At 40.1% G+C, this 26,075-nt stretch overlaps 1 protein-coding gene across 4 annotated transcripts in view; it reads right to left on the bottom strand.

Moving 5' to 3' along the window:
* Positions 1-7,341: 7,341 nt before the first annotated feature.
* Positions 7,342-26,075, bottom strand: part of Map2k4 (mitogen-activated protein kinase kinase 4) — a 111,460-nt gene continuing 92,726 nt past the window's right edge. For all 4 annotated transcript variants that reach the window (XM_052194822.1, XM_052194823.1, XM_052194825.1 and 1 more), the window contains 6 exons: positions 25,686-25,737; positions 22,921-23,048; positions 15,577-15,654; positions 12,492-12,640; positions 10,728-10,773; positions 7,342-9,809 (listed from right to left, as the gene is read on the bottom strand). In XM_052194822.1, the coding sequence (XP_052050782.1) occupies positions 9,696-9,809; positions 10,728-10,773; positions 12,492-12,640; positions 15,577-15,654; positions 22,921-23,048; positions 25,686-25,737 (567 nt within the window). In that variant the 3' untranslated portion in view covers positions 7,342-9,695. The remainder of the gene's footprint in view (positions 9,810-10,727; positions 10,774-12,491; positions 12,641-15,576; positions 15,655-22,920; positions 23,049-25,685; positions 25,738-26,075) is intronic.

Here is a 26,075-nt window from a genome sequence, read left to right as displayed (position 1 = left end):
AAACTTGTTTGCTGGCTACAGGTACTGCCTGGGGGGAGGTTGGAGGTGATATAAAGAAGTGGGCTTTGAGATTAAAAGCCTTGAGACACTTCCAATTTTTCTCCCTCTGCTTATGCTTGCCAGGTGAAGATGTGAGCTCCCAGCTTTCTGTTCCTACTGGCAAGCCTGCCACTTCCTCCCATGCCTCCCTGCCAAGGTTTGCTCTTACTCCTCTAGAACTGTGAGCCCAGGTCACAGTTCCCTGGGTGCTGGGATAGCAGGTGGGATAGCAGGTGCAAAATACCACACCTTTCTCTAAAGCATTGCTTCTAATTCCTTTGAATTTATAACTAGCAGAATTACTGATCAGAGAATTCTCAACCTGCAAAGAAGCTTTACCAATGCACATAGGTTCATCTCCTTCCTGATGCTCTTTTGTTCTGATAAGTCACTATCCTAATTGATTTGCATCTTCTGAATAATGTTTTTCTAAAGTCTTTTCCCTTTTAATCAAGTTGGTTATCACTGTTGAATTTTAATTTTTAAAAATATCCTACATGCTAATTCTTTAAGCTTTAAAAATACTTAAATGTTAATTGTGTGGGGGGGGGTGTGTGTGGGTATGGGTGTGTGTTTGCGCGCACGCACACACCCACACTTCCTATTGCTTGGAGCTGGACTTACAGGTAGTCTTACAGGTAGTCGTGTATCTCCCAGTGTGGGCATTAGGAACAGACCTTGGATCCTCCACAATAGCAGCAATTTTCTTTAACCACCGAGCCACCCCTCCAACCACATCTACATATTCTTTGTCATATACATAATTTGAAAATATTTCTCCCATTCTGTAGGATACCATCACAGTATCTTGATATACAAATTTTCTTTAATTTGTCCACTTGTCTTGTTGTCTTGCCTGTCTTTGGTATTAAAGTCAAGAAATTATGGCCAAATCTAGTACTATAAACCTTTGTCCTAGGTTTTCTTCTAAGCTCTTTGTAGTTTTGGATCACAGATCCATTCTGAGTTGTTGTGAAGGATCCACAATTCATATGGCTTTCCCAGCAGCATGGGGAAGGCTATCTTCTCTTACTGGTCTTAGAACGCGTTAAAAAAAATAGGCATTTGTTTCTATGTTTCTGGGCTTTCTATACTATTTCATCCATGTATATATCCATTTTTACATCAGCACACACGACACTGCTTTTCTTAGATTTTTTTTTTTCCTAACCAATTGTTCTGGCTATTCAGGGTCTTTCAAGATACTGAGTTTAAGCTGCATTTTTCTTTTAGGTTATATTTACATGTCTGTGGGAGTACACACTATGTGTATTCATGCCTGTCAGGGACAGAAGGCAGCAGATCCCTGCAGCCGGAGCTACTGGTGGTAATTGTATGTAGATGAGAATTGAACTCAGGTTCTCTGGAAGAGTAACAAGAGCTCTCAAATGTTGAGCCTTCTCTATAATATAGGCTGAAATTTTCTATTTATAAAAATGAGTGCCATTGAGATTTTAGGGCTGGGGAGATGGTTCAATAATTAAGAGCACTATCTGCTCCTCCAGAGGACCCAGGTTCAATTTCCAGCACCCACATGGCAGCTCACAACTGTCTGTAACTCTGGTTCCAGGGGCTCTGACACTCTTGCACACACATACAAGCAGGCAAAACAAAATGCACACAAAAATAAATCACTAATAAAAGAAGATTTTGGTAAGAGCATTGAATCTATACTGTCTGGGAGGGGGGAGTTTTGACTTTATGGGTGAAAGTTCATGTATGAAAATGAAGGAAATAGTAGTATTAATAATCATATTATTGATTAATATTATATTAATTATATAGTAATAAATATATTATTTATTATCATATTGTAATGCTAATGCTAATAGTTATAATAATTATGAAAATAAGTATATTATAATACATAATATTATAATATTAATAATATTAATAATTATACTTAGGAGAGTGTCCCTCAAGTTGAATTGAGAAACTGTAATGGGAATGTCTAAGTTTTATAAAACTAAGTAGACCCTTTAAAAGTAAGAAGATGCTCTCTGGACATGGTGGCACACGCCTTTATTCCCGGTCCTTGGGAGGCAGATCTCTGTTTTAGGCCAAGCTGGGCCTCACTCTCTTCTCTCTTCCACCATATGGACATTAGGGAAGGAACCCCGGCCATCAGGCTTGGTGGCCAAGTGCTGTCCCTTCTCAATCCATCTCACAGACTCATAACTTATTTATGTACCCCACTAATTTTATAAAATGTGATCACCTTTAAAAGCTTTTATTTGAAATCTTTTGGAGGTTTGTATATATGATTATATCATATATAAGGACATACTACTTATTTTAAGCATAGTTGCCTTTTCTTCCCTTATTATCTGTGAATTCCAATATAATACTTATATTAAGAGGAAGCATTTTTAGTCCTTTTTCTTGGAGAATACTGCTATGCTTTTGAGACGGGATCACATGTAACCTAGGGTGATGTCCGTCTCCTTATGCTGCTGAGAACGGTGCTGAAGTCTGGCCCTCCTCTTCTACCTGGAGTGCTGGGGTTACAGGCATATGTGACTGCATGGGCCTTTTACTGGGCTTTTCTGTGTGATTTTCATTATGTTGAATGTTCTCTTCTAGAGAAGTTGGGAGTCTCCTGGTCCTTTGCATCTCTTGAAAAATCACTTCAGTGGTGAAAAGAGGCTTGCTACTGAGGCAGTTAAGTGTCAGCACATCTCAGTGACCTAAGGCATTGATCGTGAAAACAATTTCTGTGGGTAAACTATGGTCAGGTAATTCTCGGTAGGAGAGACAAAAGACCAGTCAGGACCAGCATAGGGGGCAAGAACAGAGAAAGCCAATTTGCCTTTATGTGGCCTGTCAGGAAAATTCCAAGTCATGTGTGCATGATGTATAGCTAAAGAAGAATTTACAGTCAGGGTCAGGATCTGCTCCATTCCAGGACTGGCTCTTCCCATCACCTGAGCTCATTACCCAAGCTCCTTCTGCATGTTCCCCTCCTGAGGAGCACATTCTAGAACACTACATGCTTTACTCTTAACTTTAATAAAGCTGTATTTTCACTGTGACTTTTTCAAAACTTGCTCTAAGACACACACACACACCTGAACCTGAGAAACCCTCTAGAATCTCATCAGTGAAGAATCCACTTCCTGTGCCTTGCTCCGTAGTCAGAAGCAATCAACGGTGACAGCACAACCCTGAAGGCCCCTTTTAACTCACATGGCTCCATATCATCCTTCTAATCAATGTGCAACTGAAAACCACAGCCAGAGTAGTGAGGCAGTATAAGTTAAATTGATAATTAAAGAAGAAAATAAAATAATATTTGTAGGTGATTTGACCACTTAAATACACAACTGAAAACTATGAGCCTATTATTAGAGGTAAAAGAAGGTGTGAGGGAGGGGACACTGGCAAAATTACCATCAAAATTCAGCTTCCCTGCATAAAATCACATGCCCAGTGCCTGATAATAATCTTAGTCTCTGCTATATCTCCATAGAAAATTGTAATTGTATTGAGACAGTAAAGATTTCAGAAAACAGAAAGATGAAACACTGGAGCATGCAGATAGAAAGGAAGCCAATTTCATGAAAATAACCCAGCTCATTACTAAAAAGAAAAAGACAAATATACATATTTCCAACGTTAGGAAGTGCATCTGTGTGGGAGGTGTTGCTGGTGTGACTGTGTGATTGTGTGAGTACCACCCAGCAGAAAGGGAGACCAAACACATCCAAGTAACCAGAATTTAGTGTAAACCTGAGACTGATTACACTAAATATGCATACACTAAACCCCAGAGTAGCCACACGAAAAAGAAATCTATAAATATATATTGTGAGAAATAGGTATAGAAATTTAAATTCTACATTAGAATAAAATTGCATCAAATAAATCAGGAAGATGGAAACAAAACTGCATTTGTAGATAGCATTGTTTTGTACATAGCCTGAAATAATCTACTTAAAAACTATTAGCATAAATAAATTCATGAGGGTGACAGGATCAGGATACAAGATATATGAGGAAGGTGAGTTATAATCCATGGACTTAACAATCAATATTTGAAATTTAAGCCAAGAAAATTTATCTCTACTCATAAAAGCACTGAAAAATATGCAGAGGTAAATGTAACAAATATAAACTCCCAAACAGTGTTTAGAATAAAAGATTTAAAGAAATTGGAAGGAAAACATCCCAGTTCGTGGAAGATGAAGGCTTGGGAGGTAAACTGATCCCCACACACTCCCTCTGCTGCCGCCATCAGCAGACTTCTCTACAGAAGCTGCAAAGCTGATGCTAATATCTGTAGAGTTGAGGTAAAAAGGACCCTGAAGAGGAAAACAGCAAGGTAAAGTCAAAGTTACTGCAGAGCAGTGGCAGTCAAGAGAGACTGGGCAGAGGATCCAGAAGGCACTTCAAAGGCCCGTGACTCGGGTTCATCAGCAAGAGCACCCAGAGTTCTTGATGAGGAAAGAATGACCTCAGCAGAGGTGTCAGGACAATGGGATGTCACAGACCAAAGTATGAAGTGCTCTCTTCATTCACACCATCTAAAAAAACAGTGGAAAGTGAGCCGGGATGTAAAGTTACAAGCTGTAATGATCAAACTCTTGAAGTGGGAATACTCAATGATACCATGCTTTGTAAAAGTCTGGCAGCTACTCAGCCAGTAAGCAGAGGACCCAGTGCCTTCAGAAGGCCTGAGATTAAAATACGCACACACATAGAAAAATGCAAAGTGAGCAGTTAACAAAAGTGGAATGCAAACATTAAAAAAAAAGCAGGTAAACAGGATGTGACATGCTTATATAATGGCCATGAACAACTACCTAGAAAGGCTCATCTGTAATTTTCTTATAAGGAGACCAAGTCTTACTTAACAGACCAGGCTGGCTTTGAACTCAAGACCCTCCTGCTTTTGCATCCACAGTGCTTACATTCTTTCAGATACATTAAAATATATTTATGTTAGTTTGTATGTAGGTATGCACACACATGTGGGGGCTGCCAAGGTTGACATACAGTATTTTCCTCACTCTTTACATGCATTCATCCACGTTTATTTATAAGTTTCTTACTAAACTCACAGCTTATCTATCTATCTATCTATCTATCTATCTATCTATCTATCTATTATCTACCTACCTACCTACCTACCTATCTTTCTATAGGCCATACTAAATATACAGCTCACTGACTTAGCTAGACCAGAAAGGCCCAATTACCCTATCTGCTCCCCTCCAGCATCCCAAGTACAGGTGTGTGCTACTGCACCTGAGATTGTTGTTGTTGTTATATATTTTTTTAAACATGGGAGCTAGAGAATCAAACTCAGGTCCTCATGTTTGGCAAGCAAGGGCTTCAATGTCTGAGCCATCTCCCCAACACTAATATTGCTGTTTTAAATTGTTGATGAAATGGTCACAGTAATCATAATGTAAATTGATGGTCTGCCTGTAAAAGTAATATATATATATATGTATATATACATATATATATACACACACACACATATATATATATACATACATACATACACACATACATGTGTGTGTGTGTGTATACATACATACATACAACTGTGGGGAAGGACCAAATGTGCCTTCACAGTCAATGTCTCTATTCTCAATGTTGCAGCTACACAGCTGGGCAGTTATCAACCCAAACGCAAAGGCAGCTGGAAGTTTCTCTTCTGCAGTTCATGCCTCATACTAGCAAAAGGCAATTACTTAACCTGAAGCCCCAAGTGCTGTACTTAAGGACCTAGGGCCTCAGGTAACCTCATGCCTGCTATGTATGGGTGACCAAATCCACTAAGTTCCCAGAACCTCCACTTTCAACTCCTATGACAACAGAGCAGGTCCCGGGGAGAATAACGAGCACAGAAGATCCAACTACTCCTTTATCACACACTTCTATCTTTGAAGGTGATGGAATCTGCATTCTTATGAGACCTGGGGAGGGGCCCGTGTGGCCCCCATGTGCCACTGTGAACCTGTGGAGGTCAGAGAACAACTTAGAGGAGTTGCTTCTCCCTTTCTACTACGTGGGTCCTGGGAACTGAACTTAGGGCTTCAGGCTTAGTGTTGAGTTCCTCTATCTACTGAGCCACCTTGCCTGCCTTAGAAAGTAGGTTTAAATTATCACCTTTTAAAAAGATTTACTTATGTATGAGTACACTGTACCTGTACAGATGGTTGTAAGCCATCATGTGGTTACTGGGAATTTAACTCAGGACCTCTGCTCGCTCCAGTCTGAAGATTTATTATTGAATGTAAGTGCACTGTAGCTATCTTCAGTCACACCAAAAGAGGGCATCAGATCTCATTATGGATGGGTGTGAACCACCATGTGGTTGCTGGGATTTGAACTCAGGAACTTCAAAAGAGCAGTCAGTGCTCTTAACCGCTGAGCCATCTCTCCAGCCCAAACTATCATGTTTTTATAGTTTTGGGTTTGAGTCTCTAACCTTTTCTTTCCCCTACTATTACCTGAGGTAGAATTTTACTTCTGCAACCTCCCTCCATTCTCCTATCTAGAAAGAACATCCTACCACGTGATTTTGGTGCAACTGCACTCAGAATCAAATGAGATGAACAAACACAAGATACAGTTCTATGGGACTTGGAGTGCACCTGTTCCTCCTGCCACCCTGAGCTCAAATGGAATGGGAACCTCTGAGCTACTGCTTCCCTCGGCAGTGTTAGTTGAGGAGCAAACAATGGAGGACACAGGATATGGTGCTGAACCACTTTATATGACCAAGTAGGCATCAACGGCCATGGGAACACAGCAGAAAAATTCATACTGGGCTGCTTCCTGCCATTTCCAGGCTCTTTTGTTCCCCTCCATTAGTGTATTCCCCACCCCACCCCAAGGAGCTCCCCAGGCATGACCCCTATAGCTCTTTTTAACTACAGTCTCCTTGCCCTGCTCTCCTCTTAGGCAGCAGTAAGAGATCCCAATTGACCTCTCACCTGGGTCTCAGCATCAGGAGCCAGGCTGGCAACACCAGGCCTAAGGTCACACCTGCCAATGCTGATACGGGCAGAACTGCACCTGCTTCCTGCAGCATTCTACAAGCAAGATAGGTCCAGACACCCAAGTGTGAGCTCGAAAAGACTGCACCACAGCTGCTAAAAGGAAAAGCAGGCTGTGCCACACTGCTATACCTGTGGTCAGGAAACAAGCAGAGAGACAGGAGGATAAAGAAGAGCACCAGAAACTTCTGGAAGGAGATAACTCTCCTCCAGATGAAATGCACAGATGACTTAATGACATTTTTCTTGACTTTCTTTCTCGACTGCAGAAAATCAAATTACAAGACCATCATCACAACCTAGATTTATTACAACTGACCTGCAGGCAAAGGGTAGACTATTCCATAAACATGTGGACTCCATGGCTATGTCTTAAATAGAGGAAGGATTCAAACAAGAATACAGGATAAAATATTCCAAAGCTCCAAGAAGCAGTTATGTTACTAAGCTACATTTTTACAGACAAATAAGGCAATATCCCTGCACATCAGCTTTTTGATAATTTTTATATACTTTCATATGATACAAGAGAAAAATAACCAGAGCTCACAATGTACAGTTCTTACACTATTTTCACAGTTTGTGAACACTATACACCCTTTTGTTTTAATAAAGATACATTGTAATAAATTCCTTGCCCTTAAGTTTATAGTTTATAATAATCTATGATTAATACACTAAAATTGCCTTTTTATGTGGTCACCCACACAGCAGAAAGTGAGATAGCTCCTGGACAGTCAGAATTGCTTTGATCTCTATTTGCATTATGGTGGAATGAGGCTATACTGAGCCACAGACAGGAAGCTGACAGCAGAGAAACAAATTCCTCTTGAGTTCTGGGAGCAATGGAGGACAATGGCTTGGTGCAGCTTAAGGAAGACATCCCATAATGTCTCCTCATGGAACACAGAGAATCTAAGGATTAGGGGGCCAGGGGTGGAAAATGGGGAAATTAGGCAAGTGGACCAAGAGATAAATCATTTTTAAATTCTCCAATGAGAAGGGATGTAACTTCAAACAGCACCATTCTCCTTTTATTGTGTGATAGTACTGAGTGCCACTTTGGGAGACACAGTAGTGCCCATGAGGGATAGATCCTGGAAAGGCATTCACTGCATGGCAGGCATCACCGCATGGCAGACCAACTCCCAGTGCTGTTGCTTAACTGCTACGCAGAGCCTGACGCTCAGTGCCTGGCTAATGGGCTGAAGACAAACAGCACATGAGATGACGTGGCTTCTTGTTCATTTTGTCTTTCTGGGGGGCAGAGGTGGGAAGGATTCCACTTCCAAGGGAGACAGTGAACTGGTAGAGGCCCCGGCAGGTGACACGCCTATCTGAAAAGCTGCCACTTAAGATCTTAAAGCTGCTCAAATGTGCCTCTCCAAGTTGAGAAAGACTGTCTCGTTCTCAACTACAACATCAACTGGGCCCAGCTGTCTCAGCTTTCTGACCATCAGAGCACAGGACAGATCCAGGGTTACGAATCGAGGTAAGTAGCATCCCTGGTAATGTTCGGGTTCCCAATGTGAAAAACAAGGCGAAATACTGAACTGAGCAAAAGCCACATGAGACAACAAATTGTGGGGAAGGGAAGAGTTAGAAACTGAGGATCTGGCCCATGATGGCAAGAAGCAAAGAGTTGTGATTTGGTGTTTGCTACCTGCAGGAAATCTTCATCAAGGCACATTGCTACTAGCTAATTCTCCTTGTTAGTGAGTTAAGATGGCTCAAGTCCCAGGCTTGGGGCCAAGGGGGAATCTATAGCTGCTACAAGCTGTTCTGGACAAAATACCAGAATCAAGAACATCTGTAAACTTTGCCCTCAGTACTGTTTCCTTCGTCCAGTCCTGGCGGTTGGTGGCAGGTAGAGCATCAAGTTGGCAGCACCCTTCTATGACAGGTGGCAGACTCCTGTATTGTCCTAGTGAAGAGCAGGGCTGGAAAAGGACAAAGAACACATTCTGTCCTGTCTCAGTAGTTTAATGTTCACCTCTCTGAAAGCAACATGGTTTTGGTAAAGATAAATTCTAATTCAACATGGTATTCTGAACAGGGAATTTGGCTGAGCACATCGGTCCCCAAACATCGACTGTGCCTGTAAAGCAACAGAACATCAGATGAGTCAATCTATTGCACTTGGTGAAGAAAGGAAATCCTTCCTTTGTCTCCCAGCTGCAGAAGGCAATGTGTCCCACTGGCTGTGCAAGCTCTTCTCACTCAAGCCCAGGTCTCTATGCTCAGACATAGTACATCCATGACTGTGTCCTTCCAGCCTTGGAAGTATCACAAAACACCATTCCAGTAGCTGCGTCTCCAGGTTTTGAGTCTAGAAATGAATTTAAGGTGTGATCTAATCACAGTCAACAACTTGATCGTACTGACTTCCACACGTCATGAATATGTTCATCACAAAAGAGCAGGATGAGGTCTCTCTGACCAGCACTAACACTGTGATCAGTCAGGTATTACAGGGATGCACATTCTAGGTGACAGAAGTATACAGACATGATGGAAACGAACACCAATCTTATTGCACATGGTGTCTGGGCGAGCAATAAAAACACTGTGATACAGGATGAAAACTCTTTATGTCTTGCTTCCTCTCAGCCCTTTTTTCTAGAGTCTGATGTAGCAGCAGTATCAGTCGACATACATGGGAGAGCTGGGAGTAGCTGGCATCTGATCCAGGATTTTACAAACATAGCATGCGACCTCTACAGTACGTTCTTCATACATCAAAATAAAGGGATGTTTCTGCAAGAAAATTGAACAAGGAAAATGTCAAACATTTGTATCAGAGCCCTAAGTCAACCCTTCTCAATTTCTATACAACACAGCACAATAAACTCCCAATCACATTCAGCTTCAATATATAATAAGAAAGGCATTCATCACATGAACATTTTAGTGGCTGGATGTAGATGCCTTAAATGTGAGATACTGGGTTCCACCCTGGCAGTAGGTCTCAGAACTGTGTACAGGGAGTATTTGCTGAGGAAGAAAATAGAGTTGTTTGTTCCTTACCATACCATCTGAGAGCCAAGAACTACAGAAATCTCTGTCCAGCCTCTCAGGACACTAGCCTCTGTTCCCCGCACTGGTAGATCAAGGATCTTTCAAAGGGGTTTTCAGTTTCAAACCTTCTGATTTCTACTTTAAAAAAAAAAAAAAAAAAAGGCCAAGGGAGACCTTCCCTGTGCTTTCCAGAGCCCACAGCCTGGGTCACCAAGCCCTCTTTTTGTTCTCTATCACTTAAACAACAGTTTTTCCACAACTTCTCTGGTTATATTACTTGATCACAAGTTTGGCTTAAGAGCCTTAGTAAGCTCTAAATGTGACAAGCCATGCAATCTTTTCGTCAAATGTTCCCATATCATTGGACCACAGACAGCACTCTCTTCTCTGCTCACAGGAAAGCCTCACAAAAAAGAGACTGCTTATCATGAGCTGAATGAGAACTTCTCCAAACGTAGGGAACTGGCAGAGTGGAAGCATATTGAATAAAAGTTCACTTACTTTTCCCTAACAGGAGTTATACAAACTTAGACTGCACAATGGAATGTTTTAGGAGAATTTTCTGACATAAGACCAAATTCATTTTATGAGAAATGAGCTAGGAAATTAAAGGTTGAATTGTAACCACCAGTTTCTGGTTACAGGGTCCATACTTACCAGAAGCTCTTTATACTTTGGCCTTTTGGATTCATCCTTTGTAAGGCTAAAATAACATGAAAGTAACAATGTTAAGATGAAATCATAATGACCCAATAATTTAACTTTTTACAAGTGAAAGGCAGACAAGGTCAAGGTCATCTTTAGCTACATAGAAAGTTCAGAGCTAGCTTGGGTTGCATAAGGCTTTAAACAAAGCTCTCATGAGGACAGTACAGATTATCCTTCAACTGCAGACATAATGATTCATACAATAATTTTGATATGCTGAAAAATAAAAAAAACATGGGACACTTATATTCACCACTGCTACCTGCTGTGACACAAAGAGAAACAAGGAGAAAATGTAATTCAGTACTACACACACACACACACACACACACACACACACACACACACACACACGCATATATAAAATAACACCACAGAGGAGGTCTAGGGATCAACACAGCAGAACTGGGGAAATAGCTCAATGGGTAAGAGCACCGCCCTGCAAGCCTGCTGCTGCCTTACTTCAGATCCCTAGAGCTCAGGGAAAATTCTCCATGTAGTATCTCACACATGTAGTAATCCCTACAATCCCAAGAGTTGGGAGACAGAGGCAGGAGAATCACCCAAAATTTACACACCAGCCAGCCTGGAGTACACAGTATGGTGGCAAAAACAAGAGGCCCAGCCTCACAAAGCAAGGTAAAAGGTGAGAACCAACTCCTCAAATTTGCTCTCTGACCTCTTCATGGGTGCTGTGGTGCCTGTGTTGTTGCACTCAACATGTATAAACACTTTAAAGTAAACAGTCTGAGATGTACATTAGATTCCTTTTAGCAAGTATTTCATTAGAATGGTTATACAGAATGGCCAAGTTTATGAAATTATGCAACTGCATTTGATAAGTCCAAATTAGTAAAGAAAGACTGTTTTCAGTGAGTAAAGAAAGCCAGCCAATTGTCACCTAACAAGCTTTCTTCTACCTAGTTCTTGAGCATTCTGTTCCCTTTCTGAAAGATCACAACAGGCAGAATATAGTCAGAGAAGATGAAAGACTTGAAAACTCCAGCCAACAAATGTCACAGAAGTGCTGGTATTGGAGGCAGACCATCTGGTCCATGTGGCTTTGAGTGGTTTCTGGGTGCTGGAAGGAGATCCAGGCTTCATATCTGCACAGCAAGTGCTTCACTCACTGAGCCATCTCTCCAGCCTTGCATATATTTGTTCTTGGTGTCATGTGCATATAAAAAAAACTGACAAAGTAGACAACAACAAAAGGCATAAAATCCAAGCCTGCTTTAGAAAAGGATTACAGAGAGCCAATATATTAATTTTAGCCTATGAATTTAAGCTTTGAACTTGACATTACTACGCATACCTATACTCAGCTATGCTCTAGGTTTTATCAGGCCAGAGATCCATGCCTCACAGTCTGGTCTGGTGAGTTACTGAGTAGTAACAGCATCCAGGTGATCCTCATATAACCTCATCATGAGAAGATCACAGTCTAACCTAGACATTTAACCTAGTAACTTATACCAGGGACTGGTAAGCTGGAGGCAGCTGATGTCTCCATCACCCACATCTGCTTTTCACCAATGTAGTAGAATAAGAGGATGCTGCCTCTCTAGGCTGGCTAGAACTTCTACATAGTCCTAGCTAGGGGTAATGTAACAAAAGACCCCATCCCCTTTGTAAATCATCTATGTAATTGAGATTAAGTTGCTTAACTGCTCCCCCAATTTGTGTTTGAATCTCGGCAAATACAATACTTACCACAAGTTGACAAAGTTGATGAAACTGGGGGAGAACTCTCTTTCTTCGGAATTACTCAGCTGCGGAGGGTCTCCTTTCACCACTTGTGTTAGCTGATCAAATACACTATTCCACTTTGGATAAGGAAATCGGCCTGTGGCCAACTCATACTACAGAGAACAAAAAGGAAACAGAAAACGACAGTAGCCATGATTTACTACTCCCTTTTGGAGAGTGATGTCAATCCAAAGATCCAACAAAACTCTTTTAAAGTCATCCTTCAAACTCTGTCAGGTTAGGGAGAAGTCTTTAGCTCATAAAGCTAAGTGGAAGACATACGGTAAAGAAATGTGCCTCAACCAAACTCAAGGCCTTGGACTACAGGTGAAAGCAAAGTTCTGGGTCTAGGCTCAACTACACCTCCATAATGCAGGCCCAACCCTTTGTATAAAAGACTCTGGAAAGTTTAGACTAGAACTTCCACAGAAAACATTTTCACACTCTGCAGTCACCTGCATGGGAGTTCTCAGTCCAAAACAGTGGCCAGATTCCTTTCTAAGGTAAAAATAACATTTAACAAATGAAAAACCAGTTTGAATTCAAAGGAAAGAGTATGCAAATCCTGTGGTTACTTCAAGCTCAGTCAGGATTTATAATTACTGAAGAAATCAAGTTAGGCTTACAGAGCCAATAAAGGACTCACAACAGTACCATTAAAGCATACAGTGCACATCAAAAAAGTATAATGGCCTCAAAATATTTGCTAATAACCAATATGTCTAACATTGCCCTAGCTGTCTTCTGAAATTCAATGAAGACCAAGAACTTGTACTTTTCCTGAGACATGGAGTCATGAGCCCATTATGAGGATCAGACTCCAAAATGGTACAGAGAAATGGCTTATTAAGGGTGAATATTCTTAGAAAACCGACTCTACTTCCTCCTTAGAACTGCTGTCTCTCCTCTTAGACACAAGTGCACAGGGAAGTAAGAAGGCATACACATGCAGGCATGCACACACACACAGGCATGCACACACACACACACACACACACACACATGCACGCACGCGCACGCAGGCATGCACACACATGCAGGCATGCACACACAAACAGGGACAAGGGGAACATAGCTTTGGCTTAAGTTTCTTTTCAGTAAAACAGAAATGCCTTGAAAGGGTAACTCTTCCCCACCAGGAATAACCTCACTAGGCTTACTTTGGAGGACAGGTTGGAATAAGAAGGAAAGCCTGCATTATATGGTGAAAGCTACTTTAAGATTATCCTATGAAAGTCCTAAGTGTTGAAGTACATGGCTAACACAGCTTAAAGAACTTGTGTAAAATGCTTCTATGTTAAAACCATTCACAGGTTTGGGGGTGTGATGTGGTGATAGACTCTTGTCTACTATGCTTAAGGCCTTGGTACACCTGTCTCCCTTCCTCCCTTATAATACAAAACAAAACAAACCCAACATATTAAATAAAAATTCTCTTTAGTAAGGAAGAGCATACTTGCTCTGGGTGTATGTATATAGATGAACATGGGTTTGTTTGCATGCCTATATGTGTATGATGTGTGTGTGTGTGTGTACATGTAGGTACACATGAGTATGTTTGTGTGTACATGGGTGAACATAGACATACTGTGTGTGTACATGTGCAATAGGTGTGTAGAGCCTACAGGACAACTATGAATATTGTTTCTCAGGTATCGCCACCTGGGTTTGTTTTCTTTTGTTTGTTTGGTTTTGAGACAGGATCTCTCTAAGACCAAGAATTCACCAAGGAGGCTATAGACTAGGCAGCTAGAAAACCCCAAGGGCTCCCAGTCCCTGCCTTCCCAGCACTAGCATTACACATGTAGGTCATCATGCCTGGCTTTTTACTGTACAAGCATAGCAACAGGAAGGGAACAGATGGAGACTTCTGTATGCTTTACATATAATCACCTAAGTGGGATCAATAGGCTACATAGCCTGTAAACTAGTTTGACAATAAGAAGTGGTGGTACACACCTTTAATCCCAGCACTTGGGAGGCAGAGGCAGGAGGATTTCTGAGTTGGAGGCCAGCCTGGTCTACATAGTGAGTTCTAGGACAGCCAGGGCTATACAGAGAAACCCTGTCTCGAAAAAACAAAAACAAAAACAAAAAAAAAAAAAAGAAGAAGAAAGAAAGAAAGAAAGAGAGAGAGAGAGAGAGAGAGAGAGAGAGAGAGAGAGAGAAGAGAAGAGATAGCTGCAGCCCGCAGAAGCAAACTGTTAGCTTCTCTATAAGAAAATCAACCCATTAGTCTGTCAACAATTTTCACTAAAACTAACAGACAAGTGATTCTCATTACAGAAGAAATTCTACTTTAAAAATGAGAGTGGTAAGCTACAAAAGGCTCATTGTTTTTAATATGAACTAAAGGACTTTGGCTTAACTTGAAAATGAGAGAAAAATGTAAGAAAAGGAATTTTACATTGTCTATATCCCAGAATCCATATGGACAGAAACTTCAGCTAATGCAGAAGAAGCAACAGAAGCTGTTCAAAATAAGAAGCAAACAACAATTAAAGCAAGGCCTGAGAAAATGCACCTTGGAGAGGAGAAAATGAGCACACAACTAGGGTTCTGCTTAAACTGTGTCCCTCCACTCTTACGGCCTCCAGAGGCATGGCTTGGGGAAGTGACTAGGTAATCAGAGTATCTCACAAACAGGATCAGTGAACTTAGAAGGCACCTCTGACAGCCATGTCCCTAACCCTCTTTGACATCTGAAAACAACAAAGAAAACATCTCATTCTGTACAAAATAAGTCAAAGCCTTATTCTTGGACTTCTTAGTCTCCAGAACCACAAGAAATAACTTCCCGATCTGATTTCTGGTTATGCAACTTAGGGCATTTTGCTAAAGCACTCCAAACTAAGGCTGAAAGTTGCCTTAACTTTACATTAAACATTTAAAATGAAACCAAAATTTCAACATAGTCTTTAGGCAAGGATGAAGAGTTTCAGTTTGTTTGCTACAAATCATGAAGTTTCTCCTTGTCTTTCACCATTTTTTACCTCTCAATCTCTAACTGTTACATTACTATGACAAAGTTTAGCCAACAGAAACATACCAATGTGATCCCCAAACTCCAGACATCAGAGCGGACATCATACCCTTGTCTTGATGCACTGGGGTCTATTCTTTCAGGCTGGAATACAAAGAGAAGTCAGCATCATTAGTTATATGGACTGTAAAGAAGCAGGTGATGGAAGCAGTAGTTGGGAAAGAGACAAAATCTCAGCATCATCCCAGAAGAATTTATGCCCACAGCCCGACTGGGGGTAACAGAGAGACATCACGTATTAGGAACAGCTAACAAAAACTCCACTGACCTCAATGGCTATGTCAGAGGAACTGTGCTGGCTACTTTTATGTTAACTTGACACAGAGGGGGTTGGGGGGAGAGGGAGAAAGAGAGAGAGGGGGAAGAAGGGAGGGAGGGAGGGAGGGAGGGAGGGAGGGAGAGCCTCAATTGAGAAAATGCTTCCATAAGATCCATCTGTAAGGTATGTTCTTATTAGTGATTGATGGGGGAGAACCCAGACCATTGTGGGTGGTGCTATCCCTGGGCTGGTGGTCCTGGGTTCTATCAGAAAGTAGGCTGAGTAAGCCATCAGGGGCAAGCTAGTAAGGAGCACCATTCCATGGCCTCTGGCTTGGCTCCTGCCCTGACTTCCTTCATGATAAACAGCAACATGGAAATTAATAAACCCTCTCCTCCCCACCTTTCTTTTGGTTATGGTGTTTCCTCATAGTAACAGCAACCCCAAACAACACGAGGACTACATTAGAGACCTTCTGAGTTTCTCCCCTAAATACTCAAGGCAGTGGCAAAGATAAAGCTGAGAATGATCCAAGGGAGTGAAAAGGGAACAGGGGGCAAAACAAATAATTACAAGGTCTTATTTGCTTATTTGCTGGAGCAAATGCTGATAAATAGGAAGGAGCAGGAGAAGAAAGAACAACGGTCTGATTTCCCAGCCTTTGCTCAATAGGAAGACTGACTACAAGGTACTTGTGACAAGAAAGAAAAGTAGGAACTGTCATCACTGTACGACCCAACCCTTTAATTCTTCTCAATATTCTTTGAACATCCCAATTACTTGTATTGCCTTTTTTAGCCAAATTAAAGCACAATGTGTAATCTATCACCTTGTCTTATGAACAGCAAAGCAAACAAGAAAACAAACAACAATTTTAGCAATTTCCATGAAGGGAACATTTTTGCATTTCCTTGAAATTAGGTACTATTTTTTATAACATATAACATAGATGCAGAGGAACACAGGGGACTATACCAATGGCACAGAATTAACAATGGGGTGGATCTTGATGGCCAATTGTAACTGCTACTAAAAAGAAGCATCCCAAAAGTATAATAGTTGTACTACACCACTAATTTGGAGACATTTTAATTTGAAAACAAGTACTGTGCTACACTAATATTCACTGAAAGCTATTTACATTTTTGTTACAAATATAATTATATTGCTGAAAATGATACACACTATGTAAAAACACTAACTAGTCAACCACAGGAGAAAACACTGTCCCAGCATCACTCGTAGAGACCTGGTGTACTGAGGTACAACACATACCTTCTTACATAGAACGGCAACAATGCCGAGCACATTGGCAGGTGATGAGATAAACTGAAAGTCATGAGTATCTTCAAACCCTAACTTTGAATATCATCATATATTTGTAGAGAAAAAACATACTAACACATGGATCAAAGGAGTACTTTACAGGACACAGCTGAGTCTTACTCGGAGGGAAGCCATCTCTTTAAAGCACATAATGGAAGAGTAGACATCTCAGATCAATAACCCAGCTGTACATACTAAGGAACTATAAAACCAAACCTCAAAGAAACCAAACAGTAACAACAAACACAGAAGAAGAAATGAGACCCAAGGAACTGAGCACCAGGAAATAACATAGACAGTAAGTTAAATAAAATAGTAATAGAGAAACAACAGAAAGAAGTCAACAAAACCACAGCACTTCCTGGCAATACCAGAACATACACTGTAGACCAGATCTGGTCAGACAGGAGAACGAGACAGCCTTGACATTAGTACATAAGAATGAAGGCTGGGAAGTCCTAGTCATCTGTGGGAAACAAACAAATGAAAATCTGTGATATGGGATAAGATAGGAGCCTTCATCCAGAACTGAGGAGCTACTGACATCCGAGCTTCCAGGAGAGAAAAAGGGTAGACCTTTTTGAAGGGTGTGGCCTCTACTAGATTAACCGAACTCCAGTGGACAGATGATTGCACATCTAAGAGTATATGGTTAGTATAAAATGAACTTGATGTGTCATTTAAGAAAAAAAAAAAAGAAAACAAAACATCTAAAGTTGTTTTCAACTTAAAGTTGTTTTCACACATCTAAAGGCAGTGTGAGTTGGTCCAGAAAGAGCAAGGAGTAAGAAATAAAGAGGTGAATATGATCTAAAGCACTATGAAGTTCTAAAAGAATATATCTTAAAAGTAAAATGAAAACCTATCAAGACAATATAGCTATGGACTATAAGCCAGCCACAGTTAAATACTTTCTTTTGAGAAAGAAAGAAAGAGAGAAAGAAAGAAAGAAAGAAAGAAAGAAAGAAAGAAAGAAAGAAAGAGAGAGAGAGAGAGAGAGAGAGAGAGAGAGAGAGAGAGAGAGAGAGAGAGAGAGAGAGAGAAAGAGAGAGAGAGAGAGGAAGGAAGGAAGGAAGGAAGGAAGGAAGGAAGGAAGGAAGGAAGAAAGAAGGCAGACATAGGGAAAGAGAAAAGTCAAGAAAAGAAAAGAAAAACGAAAAGAAAAGAGGAAAGGTGAGGAGAGGCAGGGAGGGGAGGGGAGGGGAGGGGAGGGAAGGGAAGGGAAAGAAAATAGAAATGACAGAATGGCTCTCAACTCGTTCCATAAATCTCTTAGGAAACCTGGCACAGACAGTGCAAGACAATGTCCCTGTACACAACAACAAGAACACTAGCAATAGGAATAAATCCAACCCACAGAAGAACTAATGCAGGAGAACCAGTGCACTCTGTCTCAGGGATACATACATACTGTATGCATGTAACATGAATGGATCACAAATGTACATATTGGGAAAATCTGTACAATCGAAAGCTTCTGACAAAATTCAAACCCCCAAAATAGTAACAACAATAGCAACAAGTCTTATTAGCACATTATGTAGAAATAAAAGCTCTCACTTCATCAAAGAAATACAAAGTAATCTAGACTTAATTCCAGACACAAAACTTCAGTTTCAACTAAGCCACTCAGAACTGAGTTCTAGCTAGTGCAACATGTAAGGTAGAGGTGTTACTTTTATTCAGAAATTTCTCCAGCCCTCTACATAGGAATTCTCTATTAAAACTCAGTGAATCTAAATTTAGCAAGGTCACCAAGATACAAAGGCAACTTAAGACAACTATTGGTACTTCCACATAATAAAAGTAAGGTGTTAAAAAAAAAAAACCAACAAAGACCTCATTCCATCCCCAGTAACAGTGTCTAAACTCATATGTTCTTTTTGGATTTTGGGAGACAGGGTCCCTCTATGCAGTTTTAGCTATCCTGGAACTCACTCTGTAGAACAGGCTAACTTCAAAGTCACAGAAATCTGCCTGCCTCTGCCTCCTGAGTGCTGTACTAATCAAACCCATGAACTCTTTAGGAATAAATTTAAAATGACTTCCATGCTAAAATCTATGGGCATTGCTAAGATAGCAAAAGATCTAAATGAAGGGAGGCATACCAGGAACTAAAGCCTTTAGTGTCAACACAAGAATGGATAAGCAAAAATGGCAGAAGATTTATACAACCCAGGCTTGTCAGCACAACAGCACAGATATATCTTCAAAGTATGCCAGAGAAGGCAGGTGTTGGCTGCCTTCAGCAGGAATGGAAAAACACCCAGGACAAAAAAAAGAGATCGTCAGGCAATAAGTGTTTTGTCTCTTCGCTGGTTGTGATGAGTGACTTATCTATCAACATTCCAAGTGTGCACTCAGCACAAGGAGCTGTCATTCACAGTCACTGTGCTAAGATCACTCTGAACTCCTCTGTAGTTGTCACAAATGAGGTACAAGTTCTTGCATTTGTGGGCTATACAAATATATTTCAAATCCCAAGCAGCTAAGCTTACAGCCATCTGTAAGCCACCTAAAAATGGGTGCTAGGAACTGAAACTTAGGTCCTTTGGAAGAACAACATGTGCTCTTAACCCCTGAGCTATCTCTCGAGCTCCTGAAGTAACTTTTTAGAAGTCACTGTGTTAGAGGGTGACACAGGAATGAGGAATCTGGAGGCTAGAAAGAGCTCACTGACTGCTCTTCCAGAGGCCTGAGTTCAATTCCCAGCAACCACATGGTGGCTCACAACCATCTGTAATGGAATCCAATGCCCTCTTCTGGTGTGTGTGAAGACAGCAACAGTGTACTTACATAGATAAAATAAATAAATCTTTAAAAAATGAGAGATCTTCTGAAAATTAGACTTTCAAATATATTCAAAGAAAAAGAGCAACTGAGGAAAGGGGACACTATCTTGCAACTGTTCCCACTCTCTTTTAAGTGGTATAAGTAAGTCGATATGATGTATTTTGTCATATGGTGCAATAGAAAGCAGACATTATGAAGTTGCCATCCCAAAATCTATGGTTTGAACTTAATCACCTGGGATAATCAGACTCATGAAGAATGTAGGATTCTAAATCTCCTTCCAAAAAGGTTAATTCCATGAAGGGAGGGGGGAAGGTCCAGGCCAGTTCAGACTAAAACAATAAATGCAAAAGCTGAAACAGGGCATCAATTTAAGATGACTATGTCTTAGACATTTAGGAAATGCAAGTATTGCCTATGTAACACTACAAAATTCTTAACTATTTTATACATGTTAATGTTATTGGGGTCATGTTAAAGAATATGTCTTGGGAGAGAGACACTCAAGTGTTTAGAATAAAATGATTCAGCAAGCATGCAAGCATACAACATATATATGCATACATGAATACATTCATATATTCCTATGTGGGAGAAGAGAGCTTGGCAAACTATTAAAATTTCCATATAAAATATTATGTAAAAATTCTGCATTTCAGCTCTTTTTTATGTTCAACATTTAGCAAGTAATCCCAGCTTCTCTAGACTGAGGAAAAAATGTAAAAGCCTACTACAAGTGCATTTCTGGTGATTCCAGTACTCTAAGGTAGAAGCTGATGCAGGAAGAGCCTAAACTTGGACCTAGCCCGGACTTTGTTTCAAAAACACAAACAAAAAGGCATTTCTTATATGCTACAATATACTAAGAAGACTCAAGCCACCTCAAGACTCTCAAAATTAATTCTGTACTCCTGTCCATCTATTAATAGGTCAAACTCTGTCCACCAATGGCAGGACAATTTCATTTGATTTAGTCAGCATCAGAGCTACAGAGGTTATTATTAGCCTATATATCCAAAGTAGGATAAAGTCAGAAAGAAAAGTGAGTCCTTACACCACTTCTCTTTTTGTAGGTGTGGAGCCATGTTTCTATACAAGAGTGAAAAGCCTGCTTCTTTCTTTAAAAGTTATCTGAATTCAAAACAATCTGCCATATCTGGGCCACAGCTACATTTTTAAGACTTGCATGAATCAAAAGTAATTCTTAAGGAACATCACACAGTGCTAATGTTTGGTATGTTTTGTTCGTAAGTATTCAGGTGCTAGAGGCTTGGTCTGCAAGGTGTCAGTATTATAACAAACTAATCATTTAGACAATGGGCCACTAAAAGGTGGGCTCACTAAAAAGGTTAGCTGGCTGAGGAAAGACTCAGAAAGGATTAATGATGGGCTCCTGAAAGTGGATAGTTACAAAACAGAACCCTTCAGCCCTTTCTGCATGCAGACAACTCCCTTTTAATTTCTCTGCCAAACTGTGGTAAAGCCAAAAGGCTCTCAGAGGCAAACAGATGAGAGCCACTCAACTGTAACTTTCAGTTCCTAAAACTACAAGCTATAGATTTGTTCCCTCAAGTAATCAGCCTCAGGTATTTGGTTACCACATGAACAGAAATAAAATCATATTGTCACAGAGAAAAACATTCAGCTAACCTTAGTATTAAACCATCTCAACACAGGAAATATGCTCAGTTATTTTCTGAAATGTATGGTTACAGAATGTGTAAATTATGGCAACTAACAGACGTGTGTCTATTGGTTTTTATTTCTTGCCTTTGAAGCTGTTATGCCATTTATTCCTAGTTACCACAATGAAAATAGGATTTTCTGAATTGCATCTGCCAAGTGAGACAACCAAACTCAGATTCTAAAAGAAAATGTCTTTTTATCTACACACACACACACACACACAGGAACAATTCTAAAATACTGTCAACATTGAAACATTCATACACAATGTTTTCTATTTCAACACAAAATCCAAATATATACAGCAACAGAACGCATGGTAAGAGCAGGTAGCACTGTGTTTCATATGCTCCCACACTGCGATATGGAACAGAACTGATAGCAAACAGACTGCCAAGGGATGTAGGAAATAAAATATAGTCAAGGTTTTAAATAAATATGAAGTCTGAAGATGCATCGGGCCCATCTACCCAGAGAATGTTAGAAAATCTTGTGATTCTTGTTTGTGACTGTTCTGATTTAAAATTCTTATAACACTTATAGAAGCAATCACAAAGGAAATACAGGAGGAAGATGTTTATTCAACTCTTAGATAATCTTTAAAAAGGCTCATGGAGGTGAGATAGCTCAGTGAGTAAGGACATGAACAAGCTTGACAACCTGAGTTCAATTCTCAACTCCAGGTCCAGGTGGTTGGAGTAAACCGGATCCATAACTGGGTCTGCTGACCTCCAAACAGGCACCATGGCACCTACGACCCCAGCAATACGGAGGAGGAGGAGGAGGAGGAGGAGGAGGAGGAGGAGGAGGAGGAGGAGGAGGAGGAGGAGGAGGAGGAGGACGACGACGACGACGACGACGACGACGACGATTTAAACAGTGTGCAGACTGACAGAAAAGGCCAAAACAATGGCCAACCTTACCATCACTTACAGGACATATACCTCTCAACAGACACTATCTATTTTCGCCAAGAATGTACAAGAGATATAAGAAAGACAAAGACACTGATAATTTACCACGTGATTGATTAGCTAAGCTGAATAAAATCAGGAAAGACCATAAATGCTAAAAACCAAACAAGAGAATTAACATGTATATAGGAGGGCAATGAAATAACTTAGCAATATTCTAGAACTTAAACTTGAGCTGGGACATGCTTAGGGAAAGAAACTATTCCAGCACAGTGAGGCTGCATGGCTGAGGGCAGATCTTACACTCAGGACCGAAGGGCACAGGCTCTCTCTGCATTGACTGCCAAGCAAGAGACTTGGCTGCACACTTACTGCCATGTACGGCCTACACCCAGCATCTCGAGTCTTGGCAATAGAGTCCACAAGCTGTCCACTTATGCCAAAATCACAGAGCTTTATATTTCCACTTCTGTCCAGAAGAATATTGGAAGGTTTGATGTCTGCAAGAGATACATGCCATTCAGTATACAGCTGATCAGTTAAGTGACTCTAAAGTACTACAGTCAGAAATACTGAAAATTTTGAACCCTTAAATTCAGATATAAAAGAAATAAACTTTCATTTAGCATATGTAATCATGATTCATGTTTTAAACAGGTATCAATAACTAAGGCCAGAGAAGGTGGCTCATATCTATAATCCCAGTACTTGTGACATTGTGCAGGGAGGATTGCTCAGAGTTTGAGAGCAGCTACAGAGTAAGACCCTGTCTATAAAATCTAAAAAGAGACTAGAACTATAATGTAACTGTAAAATTCCTTTCACTATTACAATTTAACAAGCCAATTTGTTAAGTCTCTTAACATCTTCACACATAGAAAACACAAATAAAATCGTGGTATTCAGCAATCAGGATAGGGAATGAACTTTATCTGATAATACACTAAGCTTATTTTCAAAAGAAGTCAACAACTATACAACTAAATATAAGGTATACCAGTCATAAACCTACAATCTTAATTTCATTAAGTATAGCTTTAACTTATGAAAGGATTATTTTAAAGGAAGAAATTATTTATTCTCGAAAAATCTAATCAATTATTTCTAAGAAAATTTTTAAAGATTTATTTTTATTCATGTGTGTGTGTAGGCGAAGTGTGTAAGGAGACACTCAGAGGTGAGAAGAGGACATCAGATCCGCTGGAGCAGGAGTTTGTGAGCCACCCAGTGTAAGTGCTGGGACCTGAACTTGGGTCCTCTGGAAAACAGCATACACTTTTAACTGCTGAGCCAATGTTCACCCTGAGAGAGAGTCATGTGACCTAAAATGTTCTCTCCAGTTTCTCCCAACCACCTTTCCCTTGACCTCATTTCTATAACTTTCAGAATGGTTGTGCCTTTGCTCAGCACACAGAGAGCCAAAGCTACTCCTCGTTGGCAATCACTATCAATGTGCAATGCGCTGACTGTCAAATTTCCCCCTGTGCTCTCCAATTTTCTGTTTCTATCATGAACTTTCCATCTATCTCATTGTCAGCATCATGGAAAACAATAATTGAGACTTCTGGGTCTAGATCTAGCTTTAGATCTAGAAGTCTCAATTATTGTTTTCTAGATTTACATCTAGATCTAGACCCAGAACTTCCTAATCTCTCCATCCTGTCTAGTGAGGTCTGCATCTTGTCAAGGTCTCTATCCAGATCTCCAAGACATGGCTCCTGACAGGTAAGTCTCATGCTCCTTGGCAACAGTTACTCTTAGAGAAGGGGACAATTCTAGTAAATGTGACACAGAATATAAACATGTAAGAAAGTATGTCTCCCCTGCTAAAAGGGCCACATGGGAAGTGGGAGTCCTTTCTTCAGGACATTAATGGATCTAGAAGCAATACTGGGAGACAAAGTGGTAATTAATGTCATGGCAATGCTTTCATAACAGGTCCTGTTTTAGAGGAGTTTTGGTTTGTAATGTGAATTTTAAATCTCTTTTACAAAAACATGCTCTAAAGTTAAGAGGAAACATTTCATACGAGAAACAGCATAGCTTTAAAATGCTTGAGTATAGAGGCTGGGAGTGTAACTAAGTAGTAGAGAGCCCTTGTCCAGCTTGCCCAAGGACCTAGGTTCAATTCCCAGAAATGGAAAAAAAAAATGGCTTAAGGTGCTATGTTCTCAGATTCTGGTTTGATTATCCACAGGGCTACTGTGATGCTTTGATTATATGCAGTCGTCAATGTTACTATGCAATGAGTGATTTATTTTTAGTCATTTATGCTTCCCTTTAATTTTATTGGTATCTTTTAACTGTACAAAGAGGTTTTGTTACTAATAATAACTATTTCTAACTAAGATCAATTATTTAAAGCAAAAAGTACTTTTAATGTCTAATATATCTTCTAAATTAGATGGAAATTGGTAGAATCCCAGAGGAGGGAAAGTTGAAGCTTCAGAACATATAGCATTGGCCACAAACAAATATTTCATGCAAATTTGTATGGTGTTATGGTAGTTTTCATTTTTAAAATTGTTTACCAACTAAAGGAGAAAAGGTGACTCCTATGTAGTGAGAGTGGGATTTTTAAAAACAACAACAACAACAACAACAACAACAACACAGAAATATAAGAATGTTTTCATTTTAATCCCAGACGTGGGATATGGGACTGCTTCAGATTATCCACAGTAGCTGATTATGATTTGCCTTGTGCTCTAGCAGGGGTGTGGCTCTGTGCTATCTGTAGCTGTGTGACTCTTAGAATTCTGAAGACTCTTCAGAGGGTATATAAATCCCAGAGTCCCGACAGAAGCTGCTGCTATGTGGCTTGGTTGGTGGCTGGTTGCTGTTGGTTGCACCTTGTGGCAATTTGTCAAGTAGTTGTGTGCAAAGAGACAGAAAGAAGAATTAGAGATGCTGATGGCAAAGATCAAACTTGCCCCAAGGAACTCGATGTCCCTAATCAGCAGGAAGGAATCTAAGCACATCGCCCCCTTGCCCCCTTTACCCTTTTTTCTCTCCTACCTAGTGTTGGAAGGTTGAAAGGGTAGAAGAGGGGTGGAGAAGGGTAAAAGAAAAATAACCCACAAAATAGCCAGAAGTCAAGCTATATTCCTGTTCCATAGAAAGCAATCCATACCTACCTCTGTGAATAATTTTCAAGTTTTCTTTTAAGTGGTTTAGTGCTTTCACAGTCTAGGGAGAAAAAGAAGAGATGGGATAAAGGTATTTATTTATGTATGTATGTGTTTATTTATTTATTTATTTATTTATTAAAATAGCTCAAAAACCTATCACAAGCAATATCCTCCATAGCCCTCTGTATGCTTTCTCCATTTAATATTTGAAATGCTATCCTTTTGTATTTTGAATTATGATGGTATATAATTTTACATCTGATAAGTTGCCTTTTATATGTTCCTCTCTGACAGCTAAGGAAACAGTAATAAGACTTATATATTAATTTAGTAAAAAGTTGTATTGTTTTTGTACCTCACACCTGTACAATCATAAAAGCTGGTTCTACTATCAAT

Source organism: Apodemus sylvaticus, chromosome 10 (genome assembly GCF_947179515.1).
Source record: "Apodemus sylvaticus chromosome 10, mApoSyl1.1, whole genome shotgun sequence".
NCBI lineage: Eukaryota > Metazoa > Chordata > Mammalia > Rodentia > Muridae > Apodemus > Apodemus sylvaticus.
The sequence above is the reverse complement of the archived record's forward strand: the minus strand, read 5'-3'. Positions and strand labels throughout refer to the sequence as shown.